At 45.4% G+C, this 23,970-nt stretch overlaps 1 protein-coding gene across 1 annotated transcript in view; it reads left to right on the top strand.

The window, feature by feature from the left end:
• LOC138295473 (xanthine dehydrogenase/oxidase-like) overlaps nucleotides 1-23,970 on the top strand; it is a 794,335-nt gene that overhangs the window by 347,046 nt on the left and 423,319 nt on the right. Inside the window, exon 19 of the mRNA XM_069233806.1 lies at nucleotides 8,501-8,620. Within this exon, the coding sequence (XP_069089907.1) occupies nucleotides 8,501-8,620 (120 nt within the window). The remainder of the gene's footprint in view (nucleotides 1-8,500; nucleotides 8,621-23,970) is intronic.

Raw genomic sequence — 23,970 nt, 5'->3', positions numbered from 1 at the left:
CCTCAGATAGACTTGTTTGCGACAAGGGAGAACGCAAAATGCCAAAACTTCGCATCCAGGTACCCACACAAACAATCCCAAGGCAATGCCCTATGGATGAACTGGTCAGGGATATTTGCTTACGCTTTTCCTCCTCTCCCTCTCCTTCCTTACCTGGTAAACAAACTCAGTCAAAGCAAACTCAAACTCATATTGATAGCACCAACTTGGACAAGGCAACCCTGGTACACAACGCTGCTAGACCTATCAGTGGTACCCTGCATCAAATTGCCCAACAGGCCAGATCTGTTGACACAGCACAACCAAAAGATCAGACACCCAGATCCAGCATCGCTGAATCTAGCAATCTGGCTCCTGAAATCCTAGAATTCGGGCACTTACAACTTACCCAAGAATGTATGGAAGTCATAAAACAAGCAAGAAGGCCATCCACCAGGCACTGCTATGCAAGTAAATGGAAGAGGTTTGTTTGCTACTGCCATATTAATCAAATACAACCATTACACACAACTCCAGAACATGTAGTGGGTTACTTGCTTCACTTACAAAAATCTAACCTAGCTTTCTCTTCCATTAAGATTCACCTTGCAGCAATATCTGCATACCTGCAGACTACCTATTCAACTTCCCTATATAAAATACCAGTCATTAAAGCATTCATGGAGGGCCTTAGGAGAATTATACCACCAAGAACACCACCTGTTCCTTCATGGAACCTAAATGTTGTCCTAACTAGACTTATGGGTCCACCTTTTGAACCCATGCACTCCTGCGACATACAGTTCCTAACCTGGAAGGTGGCATTTCTCATCGCCATTACTTCCCTGAGAAGAGTAAGCGAGATTCAGGCGTTTACTATACAGGAACCTTTTATACAACTACACAAAAATAAAGTCGTCCTAAAGACCAATCCTAAATTTTTGCCAAAGGTTATTTCACCGTTCCATCTAAATCAAACAGTGGAACTTCCAGTGTTCTTTCCACAGCCAGATACCGTAGCTCAAAGGGCACTACATACATTAGATGTCAAAAGAGCATTAATGTATTACATTGACAGAACAAAAAACATCAGAAAGACTAAACAACTCTTTATTGCATTTCAAAAACCTCACGCAGGAAACCCAATTTCAAAACAAGGTATAGCCAGATGGATAGTTAAATGCATCCAAATCTGCTACCTTAAAGCTAAACGACAGCTGCCCATTACACCAAGGGCACACTCAACCAGAAAGAAAGGTGCTACCATGGCCTTTCTAGGAAACATCCCAATGCAAGAAATATGTAAGGCAGCCACATGGTCTACGCCTCACACATTCACCAAGCACTACTGTGTAGACGTGTTATCCGCACAACAAGCCACAGTAGGTCAAGCCGTATTAAGGACATTATTTCAGACTACTTCCACTCCTACAGGCTGATCCACCGCTTTTGGGGAAATAACTGCTTACTAGTCTATGCAGAACATGCGTATCTACAGCGACAGATGCCATCGAACTGAAAATGTCACTTACCCAGTGTACATCTGTTCGTGGCATCAGTCGCAGTAGATTCGCATGTGCCCACCCGCCTCCCCGGGAGCCTGTAGCAGTTTGGAAGTTACCTTCAATTATTTCTATATGTATCATCTCAACCTTAAATAGGTGCATACTTAGTCACTCCATTGCATGGGCACTATTACTACAATTCAACTCCTACCTCACCCTCTGCGGGGAAAAACAATCGAAGATGGAGTCGACGCCCATGCGCAATGGAGACAAAAGGAGGAGTCACTCGGTCCCGTGACTCGAAAGACTTCTTCGAAGAAAAACAACTTGTAACACTCCGGCCCAACACCAGATGGCGAGCTATTGCAGAACATGCGAATCTACTGCGACTGATGCCACGAACAGATGTACACTGGGTAAGTGACATTTTCATTCTGTCATACAGCAATATTTCCAGTGACACACAGGTGAGAACAATTGTTTTGCTATTACATTTAATTTCACATTTCTACCTCTATCCTGTCTGTCAATTTGAAGCAGTATTTGCTAACTGAGTGGTACATTTCCATTACGGTTTCACAGGTGTGGTTACCAATGTGTGTCATCTGCTTGCATCCTTCATGGGCTTGTGATGTGTGACATAGATATGTTGACATTACATTTTCGAACAGATTTTGTCATTGTCATAGATAATACACATTTTCAAAATCACAGACTGACTCCAGATTGTTTTGTGGTTCAAGGGTGTTTATTGAAGTGCTAATTATTGGAGTGGGTGGCAAAATGGTGATGGGTGATGGTGGAGGAATGTCCATGGCAGAGTCCAGGTGCACTGCCCATATGGGCATAGGAAGTGGAGCTGGGACAGTTCCAATCTGGACAGGGTAACAAAGTGGGACAGTGGGATGACAATCAGGGTGGTCTCATTTCGTCGCGGGGGTCTTGCCATCTTGCTCTGTCCTGTTCCTGGATCTCAGGGACCGCTTGCGGGGTGGTTCTCCGTCTGCAGGGGGTGGGGTGGTGGTCCTGTGGCGGGGCGTCCTGTCCACTAGCGCCGGCGGAGGTGGTGGGCAGTTCATCGTCCATGTTAGTGTCAGGGGCCCCTTGGAGTGCCACAGTGTCCCTCATGGTCTTCTGTATGTCCTTCAGCACCCCTATGATGGTGCCCAGCACAGAGCTGATGGTTCTGAGCTCCTCCCTGAACCCCAAATACAGTTCGTCCTGCATGCGCTGGGTCTCCTGAAACTTGTCCAGGACCGTCGCCATTGTCTCCTGGGAGTGGTGGTATGCTCCCATGATGGAGGAGAGGGCCTCGTGGAGAGTGGGTTCCCTAGGCCTGTCCGCCCCCTGTCGCACAGCAGCCCTCCCAGTTCCCCTGTGTTCCTGGGCCTCCGTCCCCTGGACCGTGTGCCCACTACCACTGCCCCCAGGTCCCTGTTGTTGTTGGGGTGGTGGGTTATCCTGGGTTCCCTGTAGTGGTGAACACACAGCTGATTGACGTGTCCTGGGTACGGAGGTATGGGCCCGCTGGGTGGGTGCTGTGCTGGTGTTACCAGAGGGTGGAAGGTCAGTGTTGGGCTGTGCCTGTGCGAGGGGAACCAACTGTCCCGAGGCCCACAATGGTCCGGGCTGGTCATCTGGATCCAGTTGGCCAGAGCTGCTGTCATCACTGTGGGCCTCTTCTGTGGGTGGGGTAGAGATGTCTGGACCCTCCTGTCTGGTGACGTTAGGTAGTGGTCCTGCAGGGGTATAAAAGCATGATTATTGCATGTGTGTGTGTCATGGTGTGCAATGGGTGGGTGAGCGTGTACCCCAGTGCTAGCATTCCTGTGTGGGGGCTTGTGTGATGATGGTTAGGGGTTGTTATGGGTATGTGCAGTGGGCATGCTTTAGTGATGGGTGTCCATGCTTTGTAGTTGCATGCAGGGCTTGGTGTTGCGATGGGTGGTTTGTGTTATTAGTACATTAGTGAGGAGTTGGAGTGATAGGGGAGGGGGTGGGGTTGTGTGATAGCATGCAGGTAGGGTGGGGGATATGATAGTTAAGATTTGACTTACCAGTGTCCATTCCTCCACCGACTCCTCCGAGGCCCTCAGGATGCATAATGGTCAAGACCTGCTTGTCCCATGTTGTTAGTTGTGGGGGAGGAGGTGGGGGTCCGCCGCCAGTCCGCTGAATCACAATGTTATGCCTGGAGACCACGGAACGCACCTTCCCCCGTAGGTCGTTGCACCTCTTCCTGATGTCCTCCCGATTTCTTGGGTGTTGTCCCACTGCGTTGACCCTGTCGACTATTCTTCACCATAGCTCCATCTTCCTAGCTATAGAGGTGTGCTGCACCTGTGATCCAAATAGCTGTGGCTCTACCCATACGATTTCCTCCACCATAACCCTGAGCTCCTCCTCCGAAAACCTGGGGTGTCTTTGGCGTGCCATGGGGTGGTGTAGGTGATGTGTGGGGTGGTGTATGTGGTGATGTGTAGTGGTGTGTGGTGTTTTGTGCGTGGATGTTGTGTGGGTGATGGTGTTGTGTGCCTCTGTGTGGTGGGGTTGCCTATTGCTGTGCTCTCTCTCTCTGTCGCCTTCGTCTCTAATTTTGGGTCGTAGGGGTTTGTGGGTGATGTGGGTGTGTGTTTTATATTGTGTTGGGTGTGTGGGACTGGTATTTGTATGTGTATCAGGTGTGTGTATTTTGAATTGTCCAATGTGGCGGTGTTTTGGAGATGTGTGTGTATTTTGTGCGCGGCGGTGTGTACCGCCAATGGAATACCGCGGTTGAAAGACCGCTGCGTGGATTCGTGGGTCGTAATAGCATGGGTGTGTTTCTGTTGGCGTGACGGTGGAGGATTTGTTTCCGACAATTTATCACTGACCTTTGGTATGGCGGAGTTGTGTGGGTGTCTGAATTTCGGCGGATTCCAAGATGTGGGTCATAATAGCTGTGGCGGAATTCCGCGGCCGCGGCGGGGTATTGCCAGTCTTCTGCACGGCGGTAAGCGGCTTTTACCACCAATGTTGTAATGACCCCCTATATGTTTTCTGTATTTTTACTTTGTATCTAGTGGGCTGATTAGGTTAAGTGCTCAGTCTGCCCGTCATGGAGCAGAAAGACTGTTTGCCCCTATTTGGGGTGGGGGCATTGCCATGCCCATGGTGGCCAGCCACCACTCCTTCTTTTCTTATGCTATTTCTTGTTGTCCCTGGTTTTTAGTGGGCTACCTGCTCCTCCGGGCAGTAATCATCCCCATCCACCCCTCGGGGGCGCAAAATTGCTGAATATTGATGGGGTTTAGGGAGAGCCAAAGCCCTTGCCTAAGGGGCCACTCCCCCATTGCCATGGTGTCTAGTGGGTGCAATAAGGAAATTCTCCTTTTCCAGTGATACGTCCCACATCTCAATCGGTGCTCAGGGGCTTAGATATGCCACCTGAGCACTGATGCAGCCAAAGTAAAACGTAGTAATGACATCACAGCGACCTGTACTGAAAAAAATACACCTTCATCTGCAGAAACTCCGCATTCAGGGGTGGGGGGGGATCACCACATATTGGTTTGTGAATAGCATTTAGGGATATATTTGTAGTACTACAAAATGCAATTTGTGAATAGGCCCGGTGTGCTATACTAATACTTAGAGTAGGCTTTGGACCACCACATTTTTATCACTGATTTGCTTACTTGTCAATGTAATTTGCTTGCTTCCTCTTCTTGTGTTTGCCACTATCCCTGTATTGCGTAACACTTTACAATCCTTTTCATACAATTACTGCCGGTTAGTCATGTTCTGCTGCATGTAGTGCTATTTCTTAGTGCAAAAATGCATCCTCGTTTTCATTTTGGATACAGGAGTGCATTTTGCCTTAAGAAAATAGCACTAAATGCTGGAAGTAAGTTGGAGAAATATTCTATCCCAAGAGCACATTTAGCAAACAAGAGCCACCACTGCTCATAATTCATGTTCTTCTGTTGCATTTAGTGTTAATTCTTGGTATAAAATGCATCCTTGCATCAACTTTGGGTCCAAAAGGGCATTTTTGCTCTAAGAAATAGTGCTAAATGCTGAATTACTCTTCTCATATAATCTATCTGAATTCTTAAGTAATTCCACGTGATTACGTGAGTGATGGCCCACCCTAGAAATATAGGCCCTCATTACAACTTTGGCAGTAACTGCCGCCTACCGCCATGGTGACGGCCGCCAGCATACCGTCACCGTGGCTATCAGCCTTCCACCCGCATTATGACCGGAGACGGAATTCCGCCAGAAGGCTAGTGGGATGCCTTTGACAGTCAGGGCGGCGGACGGCGGTAATGAGGCGCTGCTGTCAGCAGCAGCGCCACGCCAGCAAAACACCGGCGACCGTATCATGAGCAATGATACGGCCTGGCAGTGTTTTGCTGGCAGACACTACTGCTGAAAGCAGCGCCGCGTCCCTTCTCCTGCCGGAAGACCCCCTGCAAGCAGGTAAGTCGGGTTCTCCAACAGGAGAGGGTGGTGGGGGGTGGTGTGTGCATGTGTGTGGGGGTTTGTGTGTGTGGGGGGGGTGTGTCTGTTTTTTTATGCTTGCACACAGGTGTGAGTTGCGTTGAATGCATGCATGAATGATTGAATGAGCGTGTACATGTATGTAGTGTGTTGTGAATGCGTGTGTGCGACAATGTATGTTGGTGTGTTGCGGTGTATGAGTATGTATGTGTGCATGCGTGGGTGGATGTGGGTATGCGTGTGTGTATGAGTGTGTATGTGTGCGCATGTGGGTGTGTAAATGTGCGGGGGCAGGAGAGGGGGGGGAGGACTCGTGGAGGGGTCAGGGTAGACCCCTATCAGTGTCAGGGAAGGAATTTCCTGGCACTGATAGTGCCTACTGCCATGGTTTTCATGGTGGTACACTTGCCACGGAAACCATGGCAGTAGGCAGGGTCATAATCCCGAGGGTGAGATTGTGACGGATGCCTGGCTGGAGACCGAAGTCGCCACCCCAGTGGCCGTTACCACCTTGGCGGATGGCGTGGTACATTGGCGGTTTGGCTTGAGCCAAACCGCCAATGTCATAATTTGGGAAAAGGTATCGCCAGCCTGTTGGCAGTAACTTCCCCAAATTACCGCTGACCGCCAGGGTCGTAATGAGGGCCATAGTAATTGCTTTTTGAGATAGCTTGTAATTTGAGAGTAGAAGACTGTAGAAAGAAACATTATTTGCAAGTGAAGATAGTGATATATACGGTCATTTTATAGGTTCTCAGACCCTTGTATGCTCTGCTGCACACCATCCAATGAAACCTAAATTAGTACTATCTTATTCAGACGTTTTATTGGTGTAATATATATAACATTATTATCTAAGACTAATCCTTAGAGCACAGCTGGTCACCTCTATGAACTGCATAGCTAGGAAGCAAAGGAGTATTATCTGTGACCTAATATGAAAATGATAGTGAAATCATCGGTGCTTAATTTTGTGCTTGTTGTTTCCGGTTCTGAGCACCGGCACTTATTTTTGAGGGCCGACCTTATTTTTCTGCCTCAAGCATTTGCTGAGGGCAAAGGACACATATGGAAAGACGGAGGAAGAGAAAAATGAAAAAGCTTCACAAAGGTAGAAAACAGAGAGCTGCCAGAGTGAGCTGAAGGGTCAGGGAGTGGCTTTAAATGGATTGAAGAGGCCCGAGATGGCTGCAGGATTACCCTATCTCAGTATTCCGTGCTCGCACGTTTAAATGCAGCAGCCACGTGTTTAAGAGGAGAGCTTTGGGCACCTGCACGTTTTTATTTACAAAGTAAGCACTGGAAATCATGCATGCATAGCACTGGATTGAATAGTTTCAACGGTGACCAGAACCTTTCAGGGAATCATTGAAACGGAATAATTGAAAAAACTTTTTTGTAAAGCATAGCTGAAACTTTTCAATCCTCTAGAACAGTGGTTCCCAACCTGTGGTCCGGGGCCCCCCGGGGGTCCGCGAAGCCTCCTCAGGGGGTCCGCAACTGCTTAGAAAATTAAATATTATTAACAGATTAGGGGCCTGATTCTAATGTTGGCGGGCGGCAGGAGCCGCCCGCCAAGCTACCGCCGCTGAATGACCGCACCGCGGTCAAAAGACCGCGGCGGCCATTTAGACATTTCCTCTGGGCCGGCGGGCGCTCTCCAAAAGAGCGCCCGCCGGCCCAGAGGAAATGCCCCTGCAACGAGGACGCCGGCTCAGAATTGAGCCGGCGGAGTTGCAGGGGTGCGACGGGTGCAGTTTGCACCCGTCGCGTATTTCAGTGTCTGCTTAGCAGACACTGAAATACTTTGCGGGGCCCTCTTACGGGGGCCCCTGCCGTGACCATGCCATTGGCATGGGCACGGCAGGGGCCCCGCGGCACCCCCTACCGCCATCCTGTTCCTGGCGGGCGAACCGCCAGGAACAGGATGGCGGTAGGGGGTGTCAGAAGCTGCGCCGCCATGGGGGATTCAAAGGGCAGCGGTAAACCGGCGGGAGACCGCCGGTTTGCCTCTTCTGACCCGCGGTCAGAATGCCCTGCGGGGCACCGCCGGCCTGTCGGCGGTGCTCCCGCCGACCCTGGCCCCGGCGGTCTTAGACCGCCGGGGTCAGAATGACCCCCTAGGTCCCTAGTTTTCAGTAATGACTCAGAAGGGGGTCCCTGGGTTCCAATAATGATTCAGTGGGGGTCCCCGGGTTCCAGTAAAGATAAAGTGGGGGTCCACGGATGTCAAAAGGTTGGGATCCACTGCTCTAGAACACTTATGTTGAGGATTCCAGAGATCGGGTTTTTTCTCTAAAATAGTGGGCGTAGGAGAAACAAAATGTGCATCCGTTTAATTAACCTATTTTCTAAACAAATTATTTAAACATTGCTGACACTGCTGCACCTTCTCATTAAAAGCAGAAAGGACATATGTATTTGCACCTTGAATTGCGAGTCCTTGCATCCTTGAATCTTTGCTACGTCCTGCATTTCTTCATTTATCATTTGTGCTGTGCATGCATAACTGGATTTATTGATTTGTGCAGGTCACGTGCGTTGGGCACATTATTGCTGGGGTTCTTGCTGATACACAGGAACATGCTCAAAGGGCAGCCAAAGCTGTGAAGATCACATATGAAGAACAACCACACATTATTACAATTCAGGTGAGACAACCATATGGAACTCACAGTAATGCCAACATGTAATTTAACTATTTGAAATGTGCTGGATTTTACTTCTCGCATTGGATTTGGGTGACATTATAAAGTTACTCATGTGGATGCGTTGCCTATTTTACTGAAAAATAAGCTTTAAATAGTGAATTTGTAGTTCATTGTTTGGGGCATGTGTGGCAGTAGATACACATGCTTAACATAATCCCGCCATCTAGTGTTGGGGTCAGAGGTGTGCAAGTTGTTTTTTCCTGACTCCTCCTCTTGCTGTGCAAGGGCATCAACTCCTTTGTTAGATGTGTTTCTTCCACAGTCAGGTTCGGACGTGTGCTCCTCTGCTCAATCTCGGTCATTTCCTGGTTTAGGCCTAACGTTGGTACTGTTTTTGAGCACGTTTAGTTCTCAAGCCTTCTTCAATCGTTTACCAACGTTGGTCTCATCGTGGTGACTCAGCTTGACCGAGGTCGCCTTTGGGAAGACACTTCCACATCGATAACGTCAGCGGCATGTATGTTTTGTGATGGAATGGATGCCCTTTGGGTTCTTCCCTCGCTGTCACACAAGTTTTCACAAACTGACCAACATCAGATTTGTAACTTGTGCCTTTTTTTGGACAATAGGGAAGACTCCTGTGTAGCTTTCAAATTCTTCCAGTCCAAGAGGCCATTGAGCGATTGTCGAGCTCTATGACTCCAGATATCTTGACACAGTGTGAATGACAGACCGGACATCTTCAGATCGGAGGAACTTCAGGAGGATGAGGACTACACTGAGGGGTCAGCAGCAGATGAGGGCTCCTTTTCCCATGAGGACAGCTTGGAGTCCAAGCTCGAGATGCACAATCTTATACCTGGACAACCTGTAAGTACAGAATCTCCTCCATCCAGTAAGCCATCCCCAAGGGCCATATACCTACACTGGACAGACCAAAGTCTTCTATTGGGCCCCATTGACTTCAGGCCATTGTCTGCACTGAAAAGATGTGTTTGAAATGCCCAGCCCTGTCTTGGCACCAAAGATGCAGCAGAAGACATGTTTCTGAGCCGACTCCCACACCATCAGAGTCGAGCAGGAACATCAGAGCCGAAAGCACCAGAGCTGGAATACCAGTCAAGCGTGGTGCTGAAGCAGACAGTGTCAGTGTTGGAATACTCAGCATTGAAACCCTCAGTGCCGAAAACTGCTTCTGAGCTAAAATCATACTCCTTCTCAAAGCAAATCACTGTATCAGAGAACCTATTGAGCCAGTACTTAAATGGCTTCAGCAAGAGATAGACTCTAGACAGCCACACCTTGTCATCACCCAGGCACTGGCCATATATTGACAAGACCTCCATCTACTGCTGCGCAACCAACCAAAAGACAGCTAGATGTTGAGGAGGCTTTGATCATTCGGATTCCAATAAAACATAGGAAAAAGATGTACACGGCCACTAGCCCTGTGCACCCACTTTAACACCACCTACTGCACCTCCTTCACTACCTACACCAGAACAGTATTCCCAGAGGGGTCCCTACATTGTTTTCTGGGGGAAGAAAAGGAGGGAGACCAGTATTCCATCCCACATTAAGATGATCTGTGGGACACATACAACATTGAACCACATGCAGATAGATGCCCTGATCTATACCCAACCAAGCCCCCTCCCCCAGACAACACCACTACATACCATGATGTCATAGGTAGAGCAGCTGCATACCACAAGATTGAGCTCCACACTGACCATCCAGAGGATGATTTTTCAATCGAAACCTTCTCCTCTAGCCAGCGTTCAACACAGTATCTACCAGTGCTTAAGCAGATGCTCAGACACATACCAGACATCATCAAAGAACATATCAAAGCATGTGTCATAACTCTGAGGCTAGATAAAAAATACAAAGCATCTCCATCTGACCCCACATATATTAAAGGCCAACTGCCTCCTGATTCACTGGTGGTCGCTAAGGCAAGAGAAAGGGTAAACTCACAAACTTCTAGTGAGGCGCCACCACCAGACATTGAAAGTAGAAAGACAGACCCAGCAGGGAAGAGGGGAGTTGCCCAGTCTGCCAACCAGTGGAGAATTGCTAACTCCTTTGGCCTCTTCTTCCGTTACAGTAGAGTTCAGTGAGATGAGATGGAGGGACTCTTCAAACATCTCCCAAATTAATACAAAAAGAGGGCGTATGAGATCACCTCCAAAGGCAACTTAATTAACAACACCTCAATCCACTGTGCCTTAGATGCAGCTGACACAGCAGCAAGAGGTAGTAATTCTAATGTGCTACTCAGGCAATATGCCTGGCTCAGGGTCTAAGGCTTCAAGGCAGAAGTACAGCAAAACATGCTTGCACTTCCCTTTGATGGTGAAAATTTGTTCGGCCGTCAGATGGACACCCTGTTTCAAAAAATTAAAAAAGACAATGAATTTGCTAATGTAATTGGAACATTACACACATCATTACAAAGAGGCTCCTTTTGACGTATTCCCTACTGTGGGACAGCTGAACCGATGTCCACACATATGGCCACGTCTTACCAACATCCTCAGACACAGAGTACCTCAACAGGGGGTTACTATGGAGGCTTCTAGAGGGGAAATAATTTTAAGGGCAGAGGAAAATTGAGCTTCACAAAACCCTTTGCCACCACAACAAAGCCTTGATTTGCCTACCTTACCCCTGACCACATGACATCTGTCGGGGGACGATTGCACTGATTTCTCCCTGTCTGGCGGAATATCACCGCTGACCAGTGGGTGTTGGATATTATCCAACATGGTTATTTTCTGGAGCTCACTTCCACATCTCCAAACATCCCATCTTGCAAACACAAACTCTTGTTAGAACATCAGTAGTTGCTCAAGGAGGACGGTCAGGGAATTGTACAAAAAGAAGGCATAGAACGAGTGCCAACATACCAGCAAGAAACGGTGGTCTATTCACTTTACATTCTTTTTCCCAAAAAGGACAGGTCCCTGAGACCAATCTTAGACTGCAGACCTCTAAACCAATACATCTACTCGGATCATTTTAGAATGTCATCCCACTACTTCAACCAGCTGACTTCACTGCAGCACTTGACCTGAAACACACCTAGTTCCACATCCCCATTCACCCGGCACATAGCCAATACCTCAGGTTTGTAATAAACACCCAACATTTCCAATTCAAGGTGCTATCCTTTGGGGTCACAACTGCCCCCAGGGTCTTCACAAAATGCCTTGCAGTGGTAACAACTCTCCTGCGCAGGCAAAACATACACGTTTTCTCATACTTATACCACTGGCTCATCAAAAGTGCTACTTGTCAACAGTGTCCAACTTACTCAAGCCACCATAAATTTACTTAATCAACTAGGCTTCATCATCAATGCAGCCAAATCCTGTCTCCAGTCTCTACAGGTACAACCCTCCCTATGAGCCATCCTTGATTCAAAACGAGGTACACCTTACCCAAATGCTGCCAGAATTCAATCCTTCCAAACACCTATTCCACTGTTTCAATCTCTTCAGCAGATAACAGTGAGGACAGTCATGCATCTTCTCAGTATGATGGCTTCATGCATAGCCGTAGTACCCCATGCCAGACTCAACATGCATCTGTTGCAGAGTGCTTAGCACTCCAGTGGTCTCAAACGGAGGGTCAATTGGAGGATTTAGTTTTTGTCAGATGTCAAGCTTGCCAGTCTTTGCCATGGTGGAACACCAGCAATCTTCTAAAAGGGCATACTTTCCTGGACCCAGTTCCACAGAGAACCATAACAACAGATGTCTCTGTCACTGGCTGGGATGGTGACTTCACAAGATCTCTCTATCCAGGGACACTAGACACTCAGCCAAAAACATCTCTATATCAATCACCTGGAGTTGCTAGCTGTTCATCTAGCGCTAAAAGCCTTCCTCCCTCACCTGGTCGGCAAGTTAGTCCTCATCAACATAAACAGCATGACTGCCATGTACTACCTCCAAAAGCAAGGAGGCACCAGATCCCCTCATCTTTCTCACCTAGCCCACCCCATTTGGAGATGGGCTCTGAAATACAACATTGACCTATTAGCGGAGTACTTTCCAGGAACTGACAGCAACTTTGCAGATCTCCTTAGCAGGAGGCATCAAAAAGACCATGAATGGGAGCTCCACCTGCAAGTCCTCATCCTATGCTTGTGGTGTTGGGGTCACCCAGAAATCGACCTTTTCGACACAGCAGAAAACACAAAATGCCAGAACTTCACCTACAGGTTCCCACAGTCCAGAAGCAGTGCACTATGGATGAGTTGGTCATGTATATTTGATTAAGCTTTTCCACCTCTCCCACTACTTCTGTTTGTGTTTTGCGAACTTCGACAGTCATCTTGAGGCAACAATGGTTTACCACACCCTTAGGAGTCTCAGTAGTTACCTACGAAGTACTGTCAAGAATCATGGAGAAATCAGACACCCAGATCCCTCAACCTTGTGATCTGGGTCCTGAAGTCTGGAGTTTGGTTATTTGACCTACCACAACCTGATATGGGCATTCTTAAGTAAGCATGAAGACCAACTACCCACGCTTTTTAATGCCACAATTGGAAAAGTTTTATCCACTGTCATTCCAAACAAATCAACCCTTAAAACCCAATGTTAAGGATGTTGTCTGTTATCTATTCCATTTAAATACTACTGATCTTGCTTTGACATCCGTAAGGCTACACCTAGTGGAGTGGCCTCTTCTCCACAAAACAGACAACATACTTTCTAATCAAGATTCCTGTTATTGAAGCCTTCCTAGAAGGCCCTAAAAGAGGTATTCCTCCTAAAGTGCCCCTTTCCCTCACTTGGAAGCTTAATATTGTACTAACAAGATTATTGGGCCCTCCATTTGAGGCCCGCTCCCACCCCCTCGAGTTTTTATCCTGGAAAGTATCATTTCTAATTGCTATCACTTCACTCAGACGTGTCAGTGATCTTTAGGAATTAACCTTAAAAGAACCCTTCTTCCAACTACATAGAGATAGGGTGGTACTACGTACCAATCCCAAGTTTCTTCCTAAGGTGGTGTCTCAATTCCACCTTAATCAGTCTATTTAATTACCAGTATTTGTCCTCCATCCTGAATCAGTTGCAGAAAGGGCTCTACATATCTTAGATGTAAAATGCACCCTTATGTAATTTTACAGATAGAACATGGGGCCAGATGTAGGAAAGGATTTGCAACTCGCAAACGGCAAAAACTGCCGTTTGCGAGTTGCAAATCGCATTTTCCTATGCAGAAATGCATTCTGCGAGTCGGACCGACTCACAAAATGCATTTCAGAATCGCAAATAGGAAGGGGTGTTCCCTTTTACTATTTGCGATTCCTAGTGGTATGCAATACCATTTGCGACCGCATATGCGGTCGCAAATGGTGTTGCAGTTACCATCCACTTCAAGTGGATGGTAACCCACTCGCAAATTGGAAGGGGTCCCCATGGGACCCCTTCCAGTTTGTGACTGGACCCCCAAAAAAATTTTCAGGGCAGGGAGTGGTCCAAGGGACCACTCCCTGCCCTGAAAAAATACCGAAACTAAAGGTTTCGGTTTTTTTTTTTAAGTGCAGCTCGTTTTCCTTTAAGGAAAACGGGCTACACTTAAAAAAAAAAAAAACTGCTTTATTTAAAGCAGTCACGAACACGGAGGTCTGCTGACTACAGCAGGCCTCCATGTTTGCGAGTGCCCATAGTCGGTATGGGGCCGCAATTTGCGACCCACCTCATTAATATTAATGAGGTGGGTCATTGCGAACCCATACCGACTCGCAGACGGTGTCTGAGACACCGTTCTGCATGACATTTTGCGAGTTGCAAATAGCGAGTCGCTAAGACTCGCTATTTGCAACTCGCAAAATGCTTCTTTACTACATCTGGCCCTAAGTCATTTAGGAAAACACAACTCTTTGTTGCCTTTTCAAAAGACACAATGGAAAGGCCATTTCCAAAGCTGGCATTGCTTGTTGGATTGTCAAGTGCATTCAAACTTGTTATGCTAAAGCTAAAAGAACCTTTCCTATCCCTCCTAGAGCATACTCCACTCATAAAAAAGGACCTTCAATGGCCTTTCTGGGAAATATACCTATAGCTGACTTATGTAAGGCAGCTGCATGGTCTACACCACATAAATTTATCAAACATTACCGTGTAGATGTGCTGGCCCATTAACAAGCTAATGTTGGCCAAGCGGTTCTATGTACACTGTTTCAAACAACTGTGACACTCCCACAAATTAGCCACCGCTTTTTGAGGAGGACTGCTTTTCAGTCTGTGCTAAGCATGTGTATCTACAGTCACATATGCTGAACGGAAAATGTTACTTGCCCAGTAAGCATCTGTTTGTGGCATGAAGTGCTGTAGTTTCACATGCGCCCACCCTCCTCCCCAGACACCTATGTGTGTTCAAGTTACTTTTGTAAGTTGTCACTCATTTATTTAGATTGGACATCTTCATATACTATATTATGCTTCCACGCCATCCTCACCTGCTTTGCGGGAAAACAATCTAACAATGGAGTTGATACCCATATGTATTACCAGCAAGAGCGGGAGCCACTCTACCTCGTGACGGGAAAGACTTTGTTCGAAGAAAAAAAGACTTGCACACTTATGAACCCAACACTGGATGGCAGGGTTATGCTAAGCATGTGAATCTACAGCACTACATGCCACAAACAGATGCTTACTGGGTAAGTAACATTTTCCTTTCTCTCCAGGGAAATCAATTTTTGGATATTTTCTTTACTGTTTTGTAGACAAATCAAAACTGTCAATAAATTTCATGAAATGTGCAAATTTATTTCAGGATTTCACTTTCTTAAAGCTTGACTAAAGCCCTGCAGTTCTTATTGCCCGTATTGCAGGCTACCATTTACACTGTTTTCCTAACCAATATACATTCACCATTTGACCCCTCGGAGTATACACGCATCTATAAATCTGTCTTTACAACTATTAATAATATATGGTTTATGCAGTCATATATTGAGAGCGAATTAACTATCAATGACAACAGTGAAAAGAAGAGAATTTTGACCGGTTTGATAACCTAATTGAGGTGAGGAAGTGGAGAAAATCTTCCATCCAGATAAACCCAACAGATTCATCCCCAAAGCAAGCAAAGGTACGCTCGCTATTCATGGAAAATGGGCCTTAAAACAAATCCCCCCTGGACAGCAATAAACCAGGCACCTACTTCCAGGGGCAGCAAAATGCTCCTAAGGCCCAAACCCACACAGGACCCTATTTCCAACTAGAACCAACAATACTCCGCACTAACCACTTTGCCCTATTAGCTACCCACAATCGACCAGGTGTAGAGCAGAACCTGAAATTTGTCAGTAATTTCCAGACATTAAGTCCTGACAAGTTTAGGTGGGTCACTCAAGAAACTTTGGGATACTATCAGCCCTATGAGGGCCGAGATTAAAGATTTAAGAGACAAGGTGCCTTTGTTGTCAGAGTCACCTTCCCAGCATATCTGGAGTGCTGCACTTCTAAAACACTCCATTAGGGAGGCTGGGATGAAGAGTTGTGGGGTATCTACTAATCCTTGTCCCCAAAATTCAGTCAGGCTCAGTGAGAATGAGGACTTATTCCTCCACCTAACAAGCTTTATCCTGATATGTTTTGGGTAGCTGATCCCCATACTTCGCTTCCAGCTAATGGAGTCAACCATATGCTTCCCTCTTACCCAAGGCCTATCATGGACCCTGTGATTCCTTAGATCCACCTCAGGAGGTGTGTACAAGTGAAACCAAGGGAGTTCAGCTCCCAGAAGTGACATCTTTTTTCCCCAAATGTCTTGCGGACAATAACCCTATCATTCTGAGATCCTCTACAGACACCAACCCTACCATTTCTACACCCCTTAGGCTCCCATTGTTATCTATTTGTTTGCTCAGTCTACTCACCAACTAGCTTTGGGCGGTGTGCAGGGGGGCCTGCAAAATATAAGTCCCCCCTCTAGCAGGACAGTGTATATGACAGATGTCCCACAGCTACAACCACACCTTTGAGAGACCGAGGCCTCACTAATCAACAAGGCCACTCACTGGATCAGGAGTGTTCCTAAGTGTTACAGTCTAATATGCTTTGATATCCTTGGGGCATCTCACCTATCCTCTGAGGAAGACATTTTTGACTATGTAGAGCTGACACATAGGTCTACACATACTGTAAGGGGCCTTTTATCCCTTGATTTCCATATGTTTTTGCCATCTAACTCCCAAATCTAATTTAAAATTCAACCCCTGTGCCACAAAGAATTGAGAGGCCACAAGTTTTTTCCCCACACATCCCTTATTGACTGAGTAGGGATAGCTGCTGATCATTTTTCTGGTGGACTAGCTAGCACTGAAATGAACTCAAACTGCAGGACTACACTTGATAATCTTAGTGTGACTCTAAATTGTTTACCCGCTGCCGTCAAGCTGGTCTTTAATAACTATATGAGAGAGAGTTATGTATATGTCCCCTTCACACAAATACTATCCAAATAACATAAAATCGACAAAGGAGGGGCCAGATACCGGAATCCCCAGGAACTACTGCCCTAACAGTAGTATTGTGGAATGTAGGTGCATTAAGGAGTAAACTGTCACAAGAAGACTGCAGGCATTTATTGATAAAGCCAATATCCTCATGTTCCAGGAAACACGGGATCTAGATCCATCTTACAGGCAAGGCTTTAAAACCTTTCATGTACTGGCCCTGGGAACACAGGGTGGCATTTCTTCTGGGGACCTTGCCATAGGGGTCTAACACCTCAATACGGTTCCAGGTGAAACAACTAAATATCAATTCCCATGATATACTAGGGGCTGGAATTTCTGTCTTGGAATAGTAAAAACTCTTTCTGTACAATGTTTATGACAGAATAACTCCAAAGAGCACTGAATCACAGGTCATGTCATTACTAACAGAGTGCATACCATTGGCTGGTAGGACCTCAGCCATAATAGTTACAGGTGACTTCAACATATGCTTTGAGCCCTCGGCCCTTATAAGGGATATGGCATGCAACAAAGACCAACTGAGGGGTATCCCTCAACAGTTAGGCTCTTGCATCCCAAATACGCCTAAGGCCGATTTGGCAGATGACAGATCTCTCTCTTTCCTGTCATATGAGAGTCTGCAGTGGTCGAACTGACTCTGATCTAATTGGGGAAACCCACGTTTAGAAGGAACACATACTTGAGTAACCTGCTCCTAGATCTCTATTCATGTCCAGCCCTGATTGATATGGAAGTTCTAACCCGGCATGAAAGCAACCATTTCCGTCTTCTCCTAACCCTCCAGAGCAGCCCGGACTATATTGTTTCTGGATCTGGGCTTCCTTGTGGAGATTCGACTGTTAGTAATAACAGGCAGAATATTAGATGGGATACTGTAGCCAACAACAAGGCTTCTCACAGTCAATTATATTGTTGCTTAATCCCAATTCTGTCTTCATTAGGTGGCCCCGGCCATTCCCTGCTTGTTGTGATGAATCTCCATGATAAATGCTTTGAGGACCTGAAAATCCTTTGTTTCACCAAATCTATCTCCCCACACTGCTTCCCACAGAGTCAGTTCCCTGCGTTAGAATAGCGAATGTAGAGAAGCAAATTCAAATTTGATTAAAACTATCAAAAGTGGCCTTCAACCTCAAATTCAGACAACAAGAGCCAAATATAAAGAGACCCTTAAACAGGCTATAATACCTTCGGACACTTCTTTATGGAGGTATATTTTAGATGCTGTCTGGAATAAGAATCAGGCGATTTTCTGGCATGCGCTCAGTAATAGTGGCAAAACCAACATTATGAGACCAGAGTCCAACATCTTAGCTCAGGATCCATCTATAGTGCAGGCAGTACCCTTAATGCAGATTCTGACTTATCAGATAGGGAGGCGCCATCCACTGAATTAGCCATCCTATTGATTGACACCTCTAGGTCTTCCTGGGAGGTAGCTGGTGCAATAAATCCTTTCCCTCTGGAAGAAGCATGTTGAGCTATCTGTGAGCTGAAAGCAGGCAAGGCCTGCAAAAACATCCCTGAGGACCTGTACAAATCAGAGCCAAACGTTTGAGCACATAATCTAAATTAAATTGTCAATGCAATCATGGCCGGTGCACCAATCCCTTCAACTTGGAGAGGACCAGTGACTGTCCCTATTTTAAGAATGGCCTGAAATCTGATCCAACTAATTACCACCCCAGAAGCTTGCTCGACACTGCTTGGAAAATATTTAGAAACCAGTCTTGGACTGATTGAACCCCTGCATTGAAGATAAGATATTACCCTAGTTTCAAGCAAAGTTCTGTCCTAAAATGAGCACTGTCGTTCAAGTATTTAGACTCCAGCTGCTGAGATGGGAAATAGTGGACATAAATAGAGGCAGTCTATATGTACCATTCGTTGATTTAAAGGCTGCATTTGATATGGTCTCTAGGGATAGACTTAGGACCACCCTGCGAGATCTGGGGCTGCCTTCTGCCCTACTGGAAATAATAGTACATCTCCCTGCTGATAATTATGCTCAAATCAGAGCAGGCCCTAATGGGGAGATAACAGACCCACTATCGGTCAACAAAGGGGTTTGACAAGGTTGTGTCCTCTCCCCTACCCTATATTTGTTATTTACAAACAGTTAAGTTGATTTTTTAATGGATTGTGAAAATGACTCTCTAGTCTTGGGTTGGTACCAAGATCCCTGCTTTATTCTTCGCTGCTGATGCGCTTCTCATGTTGAAAATTCCAAAGGGACTTGAGACCCTCCTTGATAGGTTCGGTCTTTTCTGCACTTACCATGGTTTAGCTATAAATGCCAACAAACCAAATTCATTACATTACATCCCCATTGACACTTGAAAGGGGTTGCGAGATTGAGGGGTGTACATTTAGAGAGGGTAGCATATTTTTACTATTTGGGTACCTGTTTGTCCAGTACCAATACCTGGACCAGCCAGATTGTTAAGAGCATGCTCCTCCTTAAACACAGGCCTGCAGCCATGATGAGCTTTGAAAAGAACACCTCTTTCCATCCTGTCTTCGTTCTTGGAAATTTGGAGGGCTCAAGCAGTGGCTTCTGCAAGTTGCTGTTCTGAACTTTAGGGTCACAGTAATGTACAGCCCCTGGGAGTTGCTGAAAATGAATTCCTTAGGGCTTCATGCAAACTTCTTAAAAGCACAGCATTAATTTTCTTTAAAATGGGTTTGGATATGCAACCAATCACTGCCTTAGTTAGACTTAAACCCATTCTATACTAGCTGAGGCTATGGTCTACTGCCTGAGGCTATGGTCTTCGGAGGAGCTGGAACCCGATGGGATGGTCTGAAGGATATTCTGCGCAGCCAGGGCAGTGTTGTTATATTACCATGGCTGAAGTATGTCAAACAAACCCTTTATACTCTGGGCCTTTCTGAGTTTTGGCAAGATCCCACGTCTATTAATTCTCTTTCCACCAAAATGGTGAAACTGGTTTTCTGGGAAAGCAAAAGGATGTAATTGTCCCAATCTTTGTGTCCCATAGACTGACAGAGCATTTTCTATAGTTAAAGCCTGTTCCCAAATTTGAGGTGTTTCTTGATGGGATCGACCCACCATTTACCAGATCTCTTTATATAAGATTCAGGTTGGGAACCTTACCGCTTGCACCTTTCACTAGCAGATGTAGACATTCCCCAAAGAGCAGTATGCTTTATCCAAAGTGCAGAGCAACTGATGACCATTTCCTATTTTCTGCCCAGTATATGCAAATCAACATAAGTTTTGGGTTGTGCCCCTCTGCGATATTTGGAAATTCAACATTACAAAATAGCCTTGGGAATTCGTAGGTCAGACACCAAGCTGTGTATGGTTGTTTCTGTTGCCAAGTATCTCGAATCTGTATGGCCCACCCGCACCAAGACTGTAAAACAAGCAGCATAAAACTGTATTGCGCCTGAAGTCTAACCAGATTGCTGGGCTAAAGTATTGAGTATACTGCCATAATTGCAAATATCTGTAACAGTAGCCGATAGCAAAGCACATTGCACTTTTATTCTTCTGGTACTGTGGGGACATTATTAATGTTACCTCCTCTACTCCTGCATCATGCTTACGTTTAATTACAAAGTAGGATAGAACATTTTTAGTAACATTTTTATCTTCCGTCATTATTTTTGACTATGTTATACTATATGTAAGGCTTCAATGTATAACATTATATTCGTAACCTTGGATATGGTACTTTAATCTTAAAGCCTTGCCTATTGGAATTGCTGCTGTATATGGCAAATGGATGATACAATGTTTCTTATTTATTTGCTGTTTTCAAGGTTTTTAACCGAAATTAAGTACTTATGATAATGACCTGTTTACGGTTGACTTATAATGTTAGTTACTTCTTCAAAATTTGAAAATAGCGTGATGGACTTGGTTCAAATCATAATAGACTATATGAAACATATGACCAGGAATCACTGTCTATACATTTTTGATCAAATGTTGTTGTAATTGATTACTATGTTTAATTATGGAATAGTAATTATAAGTTAGCATGCCACCATCCATATCGAAACACTGAGACCAATTTCTCAAGCCAAATTGTTCAAAATGTGGACAAGATACAAGTCAACAAAATCGGTATTGAAACATATGATAAATCATGACTGATCCGAATGAACACCTAAATATGGACGCTACCACTGCAAGATCCACACAGGGAACCCAGTGTTGTGTAACCTGGGACGTACAACAAGGTCTACAATGTTTGGATTCCGTACCCATGGGCACAGGGACTTTACTTCAGTGCTCAATCGCTTGAGCAGGTTACTGTAGCCCCACTTTGAGATTACCTGATGGAAGGATACCTATGTTTTCTGGGTTACTGTAAGTCCCTTAAAGGGTTCAGGGATGCAGTGGTAATTCAATCCCAATTTCCTTCTTTAGAGTATCACTCTCAAGTACTGCCCTAAGAAAAGACAATATAAATTTTAAAGTGTTTTGTTGCAACAGTTTCATGTTTCTTAGTACATGAGTACGTGACTAATAACCAAACATGTTGCTAGCAAGAAGAATAAAATAAACAGTTCTAACATAATTAGAATGTTCCTAGCACTGTAATGCTACTTCTCTGAGCTACACTGTGAAAGCATGGAATAGGTAATGTGCCTCCAGAGATTTTTGGGCCCCAGAGCACTGCATGCCTCTTTACAGCTGCTGAGCTGTGGCTAGCAGACTTCAGCCGGGAGAGAGTGCTTCCTCTGGAGGAAAATACATGATAAGATGAGCTCAGCCCCTTTCATAAGGGTATCGACTCTTGACATCTGAGTGGATACTATAGCAGTCTGGCAGCACCTCCTTTGTTAACTCAGTGCAAAGGCCTCTCTAATTCAGTGGCCATTTCAAGAAGCTTACATTGGATTGATCACTAGCTTTTAACCAACCTTGCACAGTCTAGCAGGGATTATCCAAATAATCTGAGATGTAACTGGTTTAAACAGCGAGATGAAAATACGGTAACTCCAAGTACATGTTTCTTACAAACCTACTGTCAAACCTTGAAACACAGATATCACAAGTAAGTAAAGTTGTGTCGCCTAATGTAATAGCAAAGTCATTGTTTATGTGACACAACACTTTTAAAAGTTCTGCAAAAGATAATGACATGATAAAGGCAGACAGGCCACCTTAACGTTTGAAAGGGAGTCTCAATGTAGGAGTTTATGACACAACCATGTTAACATCAAGCGAAAAAATAAATCAACTCTGCTTTGGTACTCAACTACTTCTTACACAGAAAATTGATAATGCCATAAAGGAAAATCACCTGGTGCCAAATAAAGAATGGAAAGAAAAAACACAATGGCAAACCAACAATACCTAGGTGGCTACTCGAAAACCCTAATAGTTGAAGTCACCAGCAGTGAAAAACTCTTTGAAATTGTAAAGCACATGACCAAATACAGCTGACCCAAAAACAATACCCATTCTTTTGAATGCCAAGAAATTGGCAAATATTTATTTGACAAAACATACAGTCCGAAACAATCTAATTGTCTTCTTGACACCACTAACCTGCAGTGATGTAAAACAAACTTCTTCAGTCATAAAAGCAAGCTTCACTCTAATTTCATAGGAGTAGAAAACCTGCCATCACTGTCAAAATGGCATTCAGCACAACTTGGTCCTTCTGATGTAGCATGATCCATACATCGCTTTTTAAGGAAGCAATCCTTGTAGACCAAGTAACTTTTCTACTTAAAAAACCCTTTTAAAAAACCCAACCTTTTTCAGTAAGTAGAACTCATTTAAAAATGTATCTTTCCTTGTAGAGATAAATTAAAAATTAGTTTTATCCAGAATAATGAACTTAACTATATAAAACAGTCAACTAGAAGAATAGCGGTTGGACTCCTTTCCAGGATGCAGTATGAAAACAGCTTTGCTATGTTACCCATCACCTAGGAAAATTGGCAATTACACTACAGACCTTCCCTTCTGTTAATCCTCTTAGTAACCAGTCAACAAATGAAGCCACCTTGAAGAACTGATTTGTTTAAGGGCCAAATTCTGCATTTGTTGCCTTTCAAATATTCCCGTTTTCAGTGCCCTGCAGAGTTGGGTGGAATCAGCGGACTCACTCTCTTCAAACTCCTTGCGGACACCTCTTTGACAATCTGAGAATTAAAGTCCACTAATAGACAGAAGTCACACAGCTAGCCCTTAATTTGTCTGCAATTTGTTTGATCCACTAACCACCCACACATTTTTGGACTATTACTTTTTTTATTTTTTTTTACAGTTTATAGTGCATAGGCCCACCACGCTGGACCGTGGACTGGCTACAGGGACCCATTTAGGCCTACTAAGCAGAGTACCTTAAATCCTGCTTTGCGGAACATTGTATGGATCCGCGTCAAAGGTTGTGGTGCGAGGTCCTGTTGCTTTGAAGTTGAGGATCCCATCAACGAGGGCTTGCAATGCAAAGCCTGGAATCTTGGATGTGTGTTGCAGTCTGCACAATGCGTAGGTTCCAAGGAGCTGCGATGTAGAGTCTGGCATTGTCGTTAAGGCTGCTGTCAATGAGTGATGCGGGGGCCTGCGCTGAGGATGCGTCACACAGCAGCGGTTTCAAAGACGATGTGGGCTGCAGCGGCAATGTGAGTCTTCAACGGATCCAATCTACACAGCATCCACGATGCATCAGTTCTGCTCAGGGTTGCGCCGCACTGCAGAGATGTGTCAACACCACTGGGTCCACAGAGGATGACAAAGCACCTTAATCCTACTGCCAAGGGGCTGGGGTGGCACCACTTGGCAGGGTTGGCTCACAGATGGCAGAGTCCAGGTGCAAATGCTTGGTGGTTGGAAGGCCAGCCA

The sequence above is a fragment of the Pleurodeles waltl genome, chromosome 5 (genome assembly GCF_031143425.1).
Source record: "Pleurodeles waltl isolate 20211129_DDA chromosome 5, aPleWal1.hap1.20221129, whole genome shotgun sequence".
Classification (NCBI taxonomy): domain Eukaryota; kingdom Metazoa; phylum Chordata; class Amphibia; order Caudata; family Salamandridae; genus Pleurodeles; species Pleurodeles waltl.
Note: the sequence above shows the minus strand (reverse complement) of the source record. Positions and strands in the feature narration are given on the sequence as shown.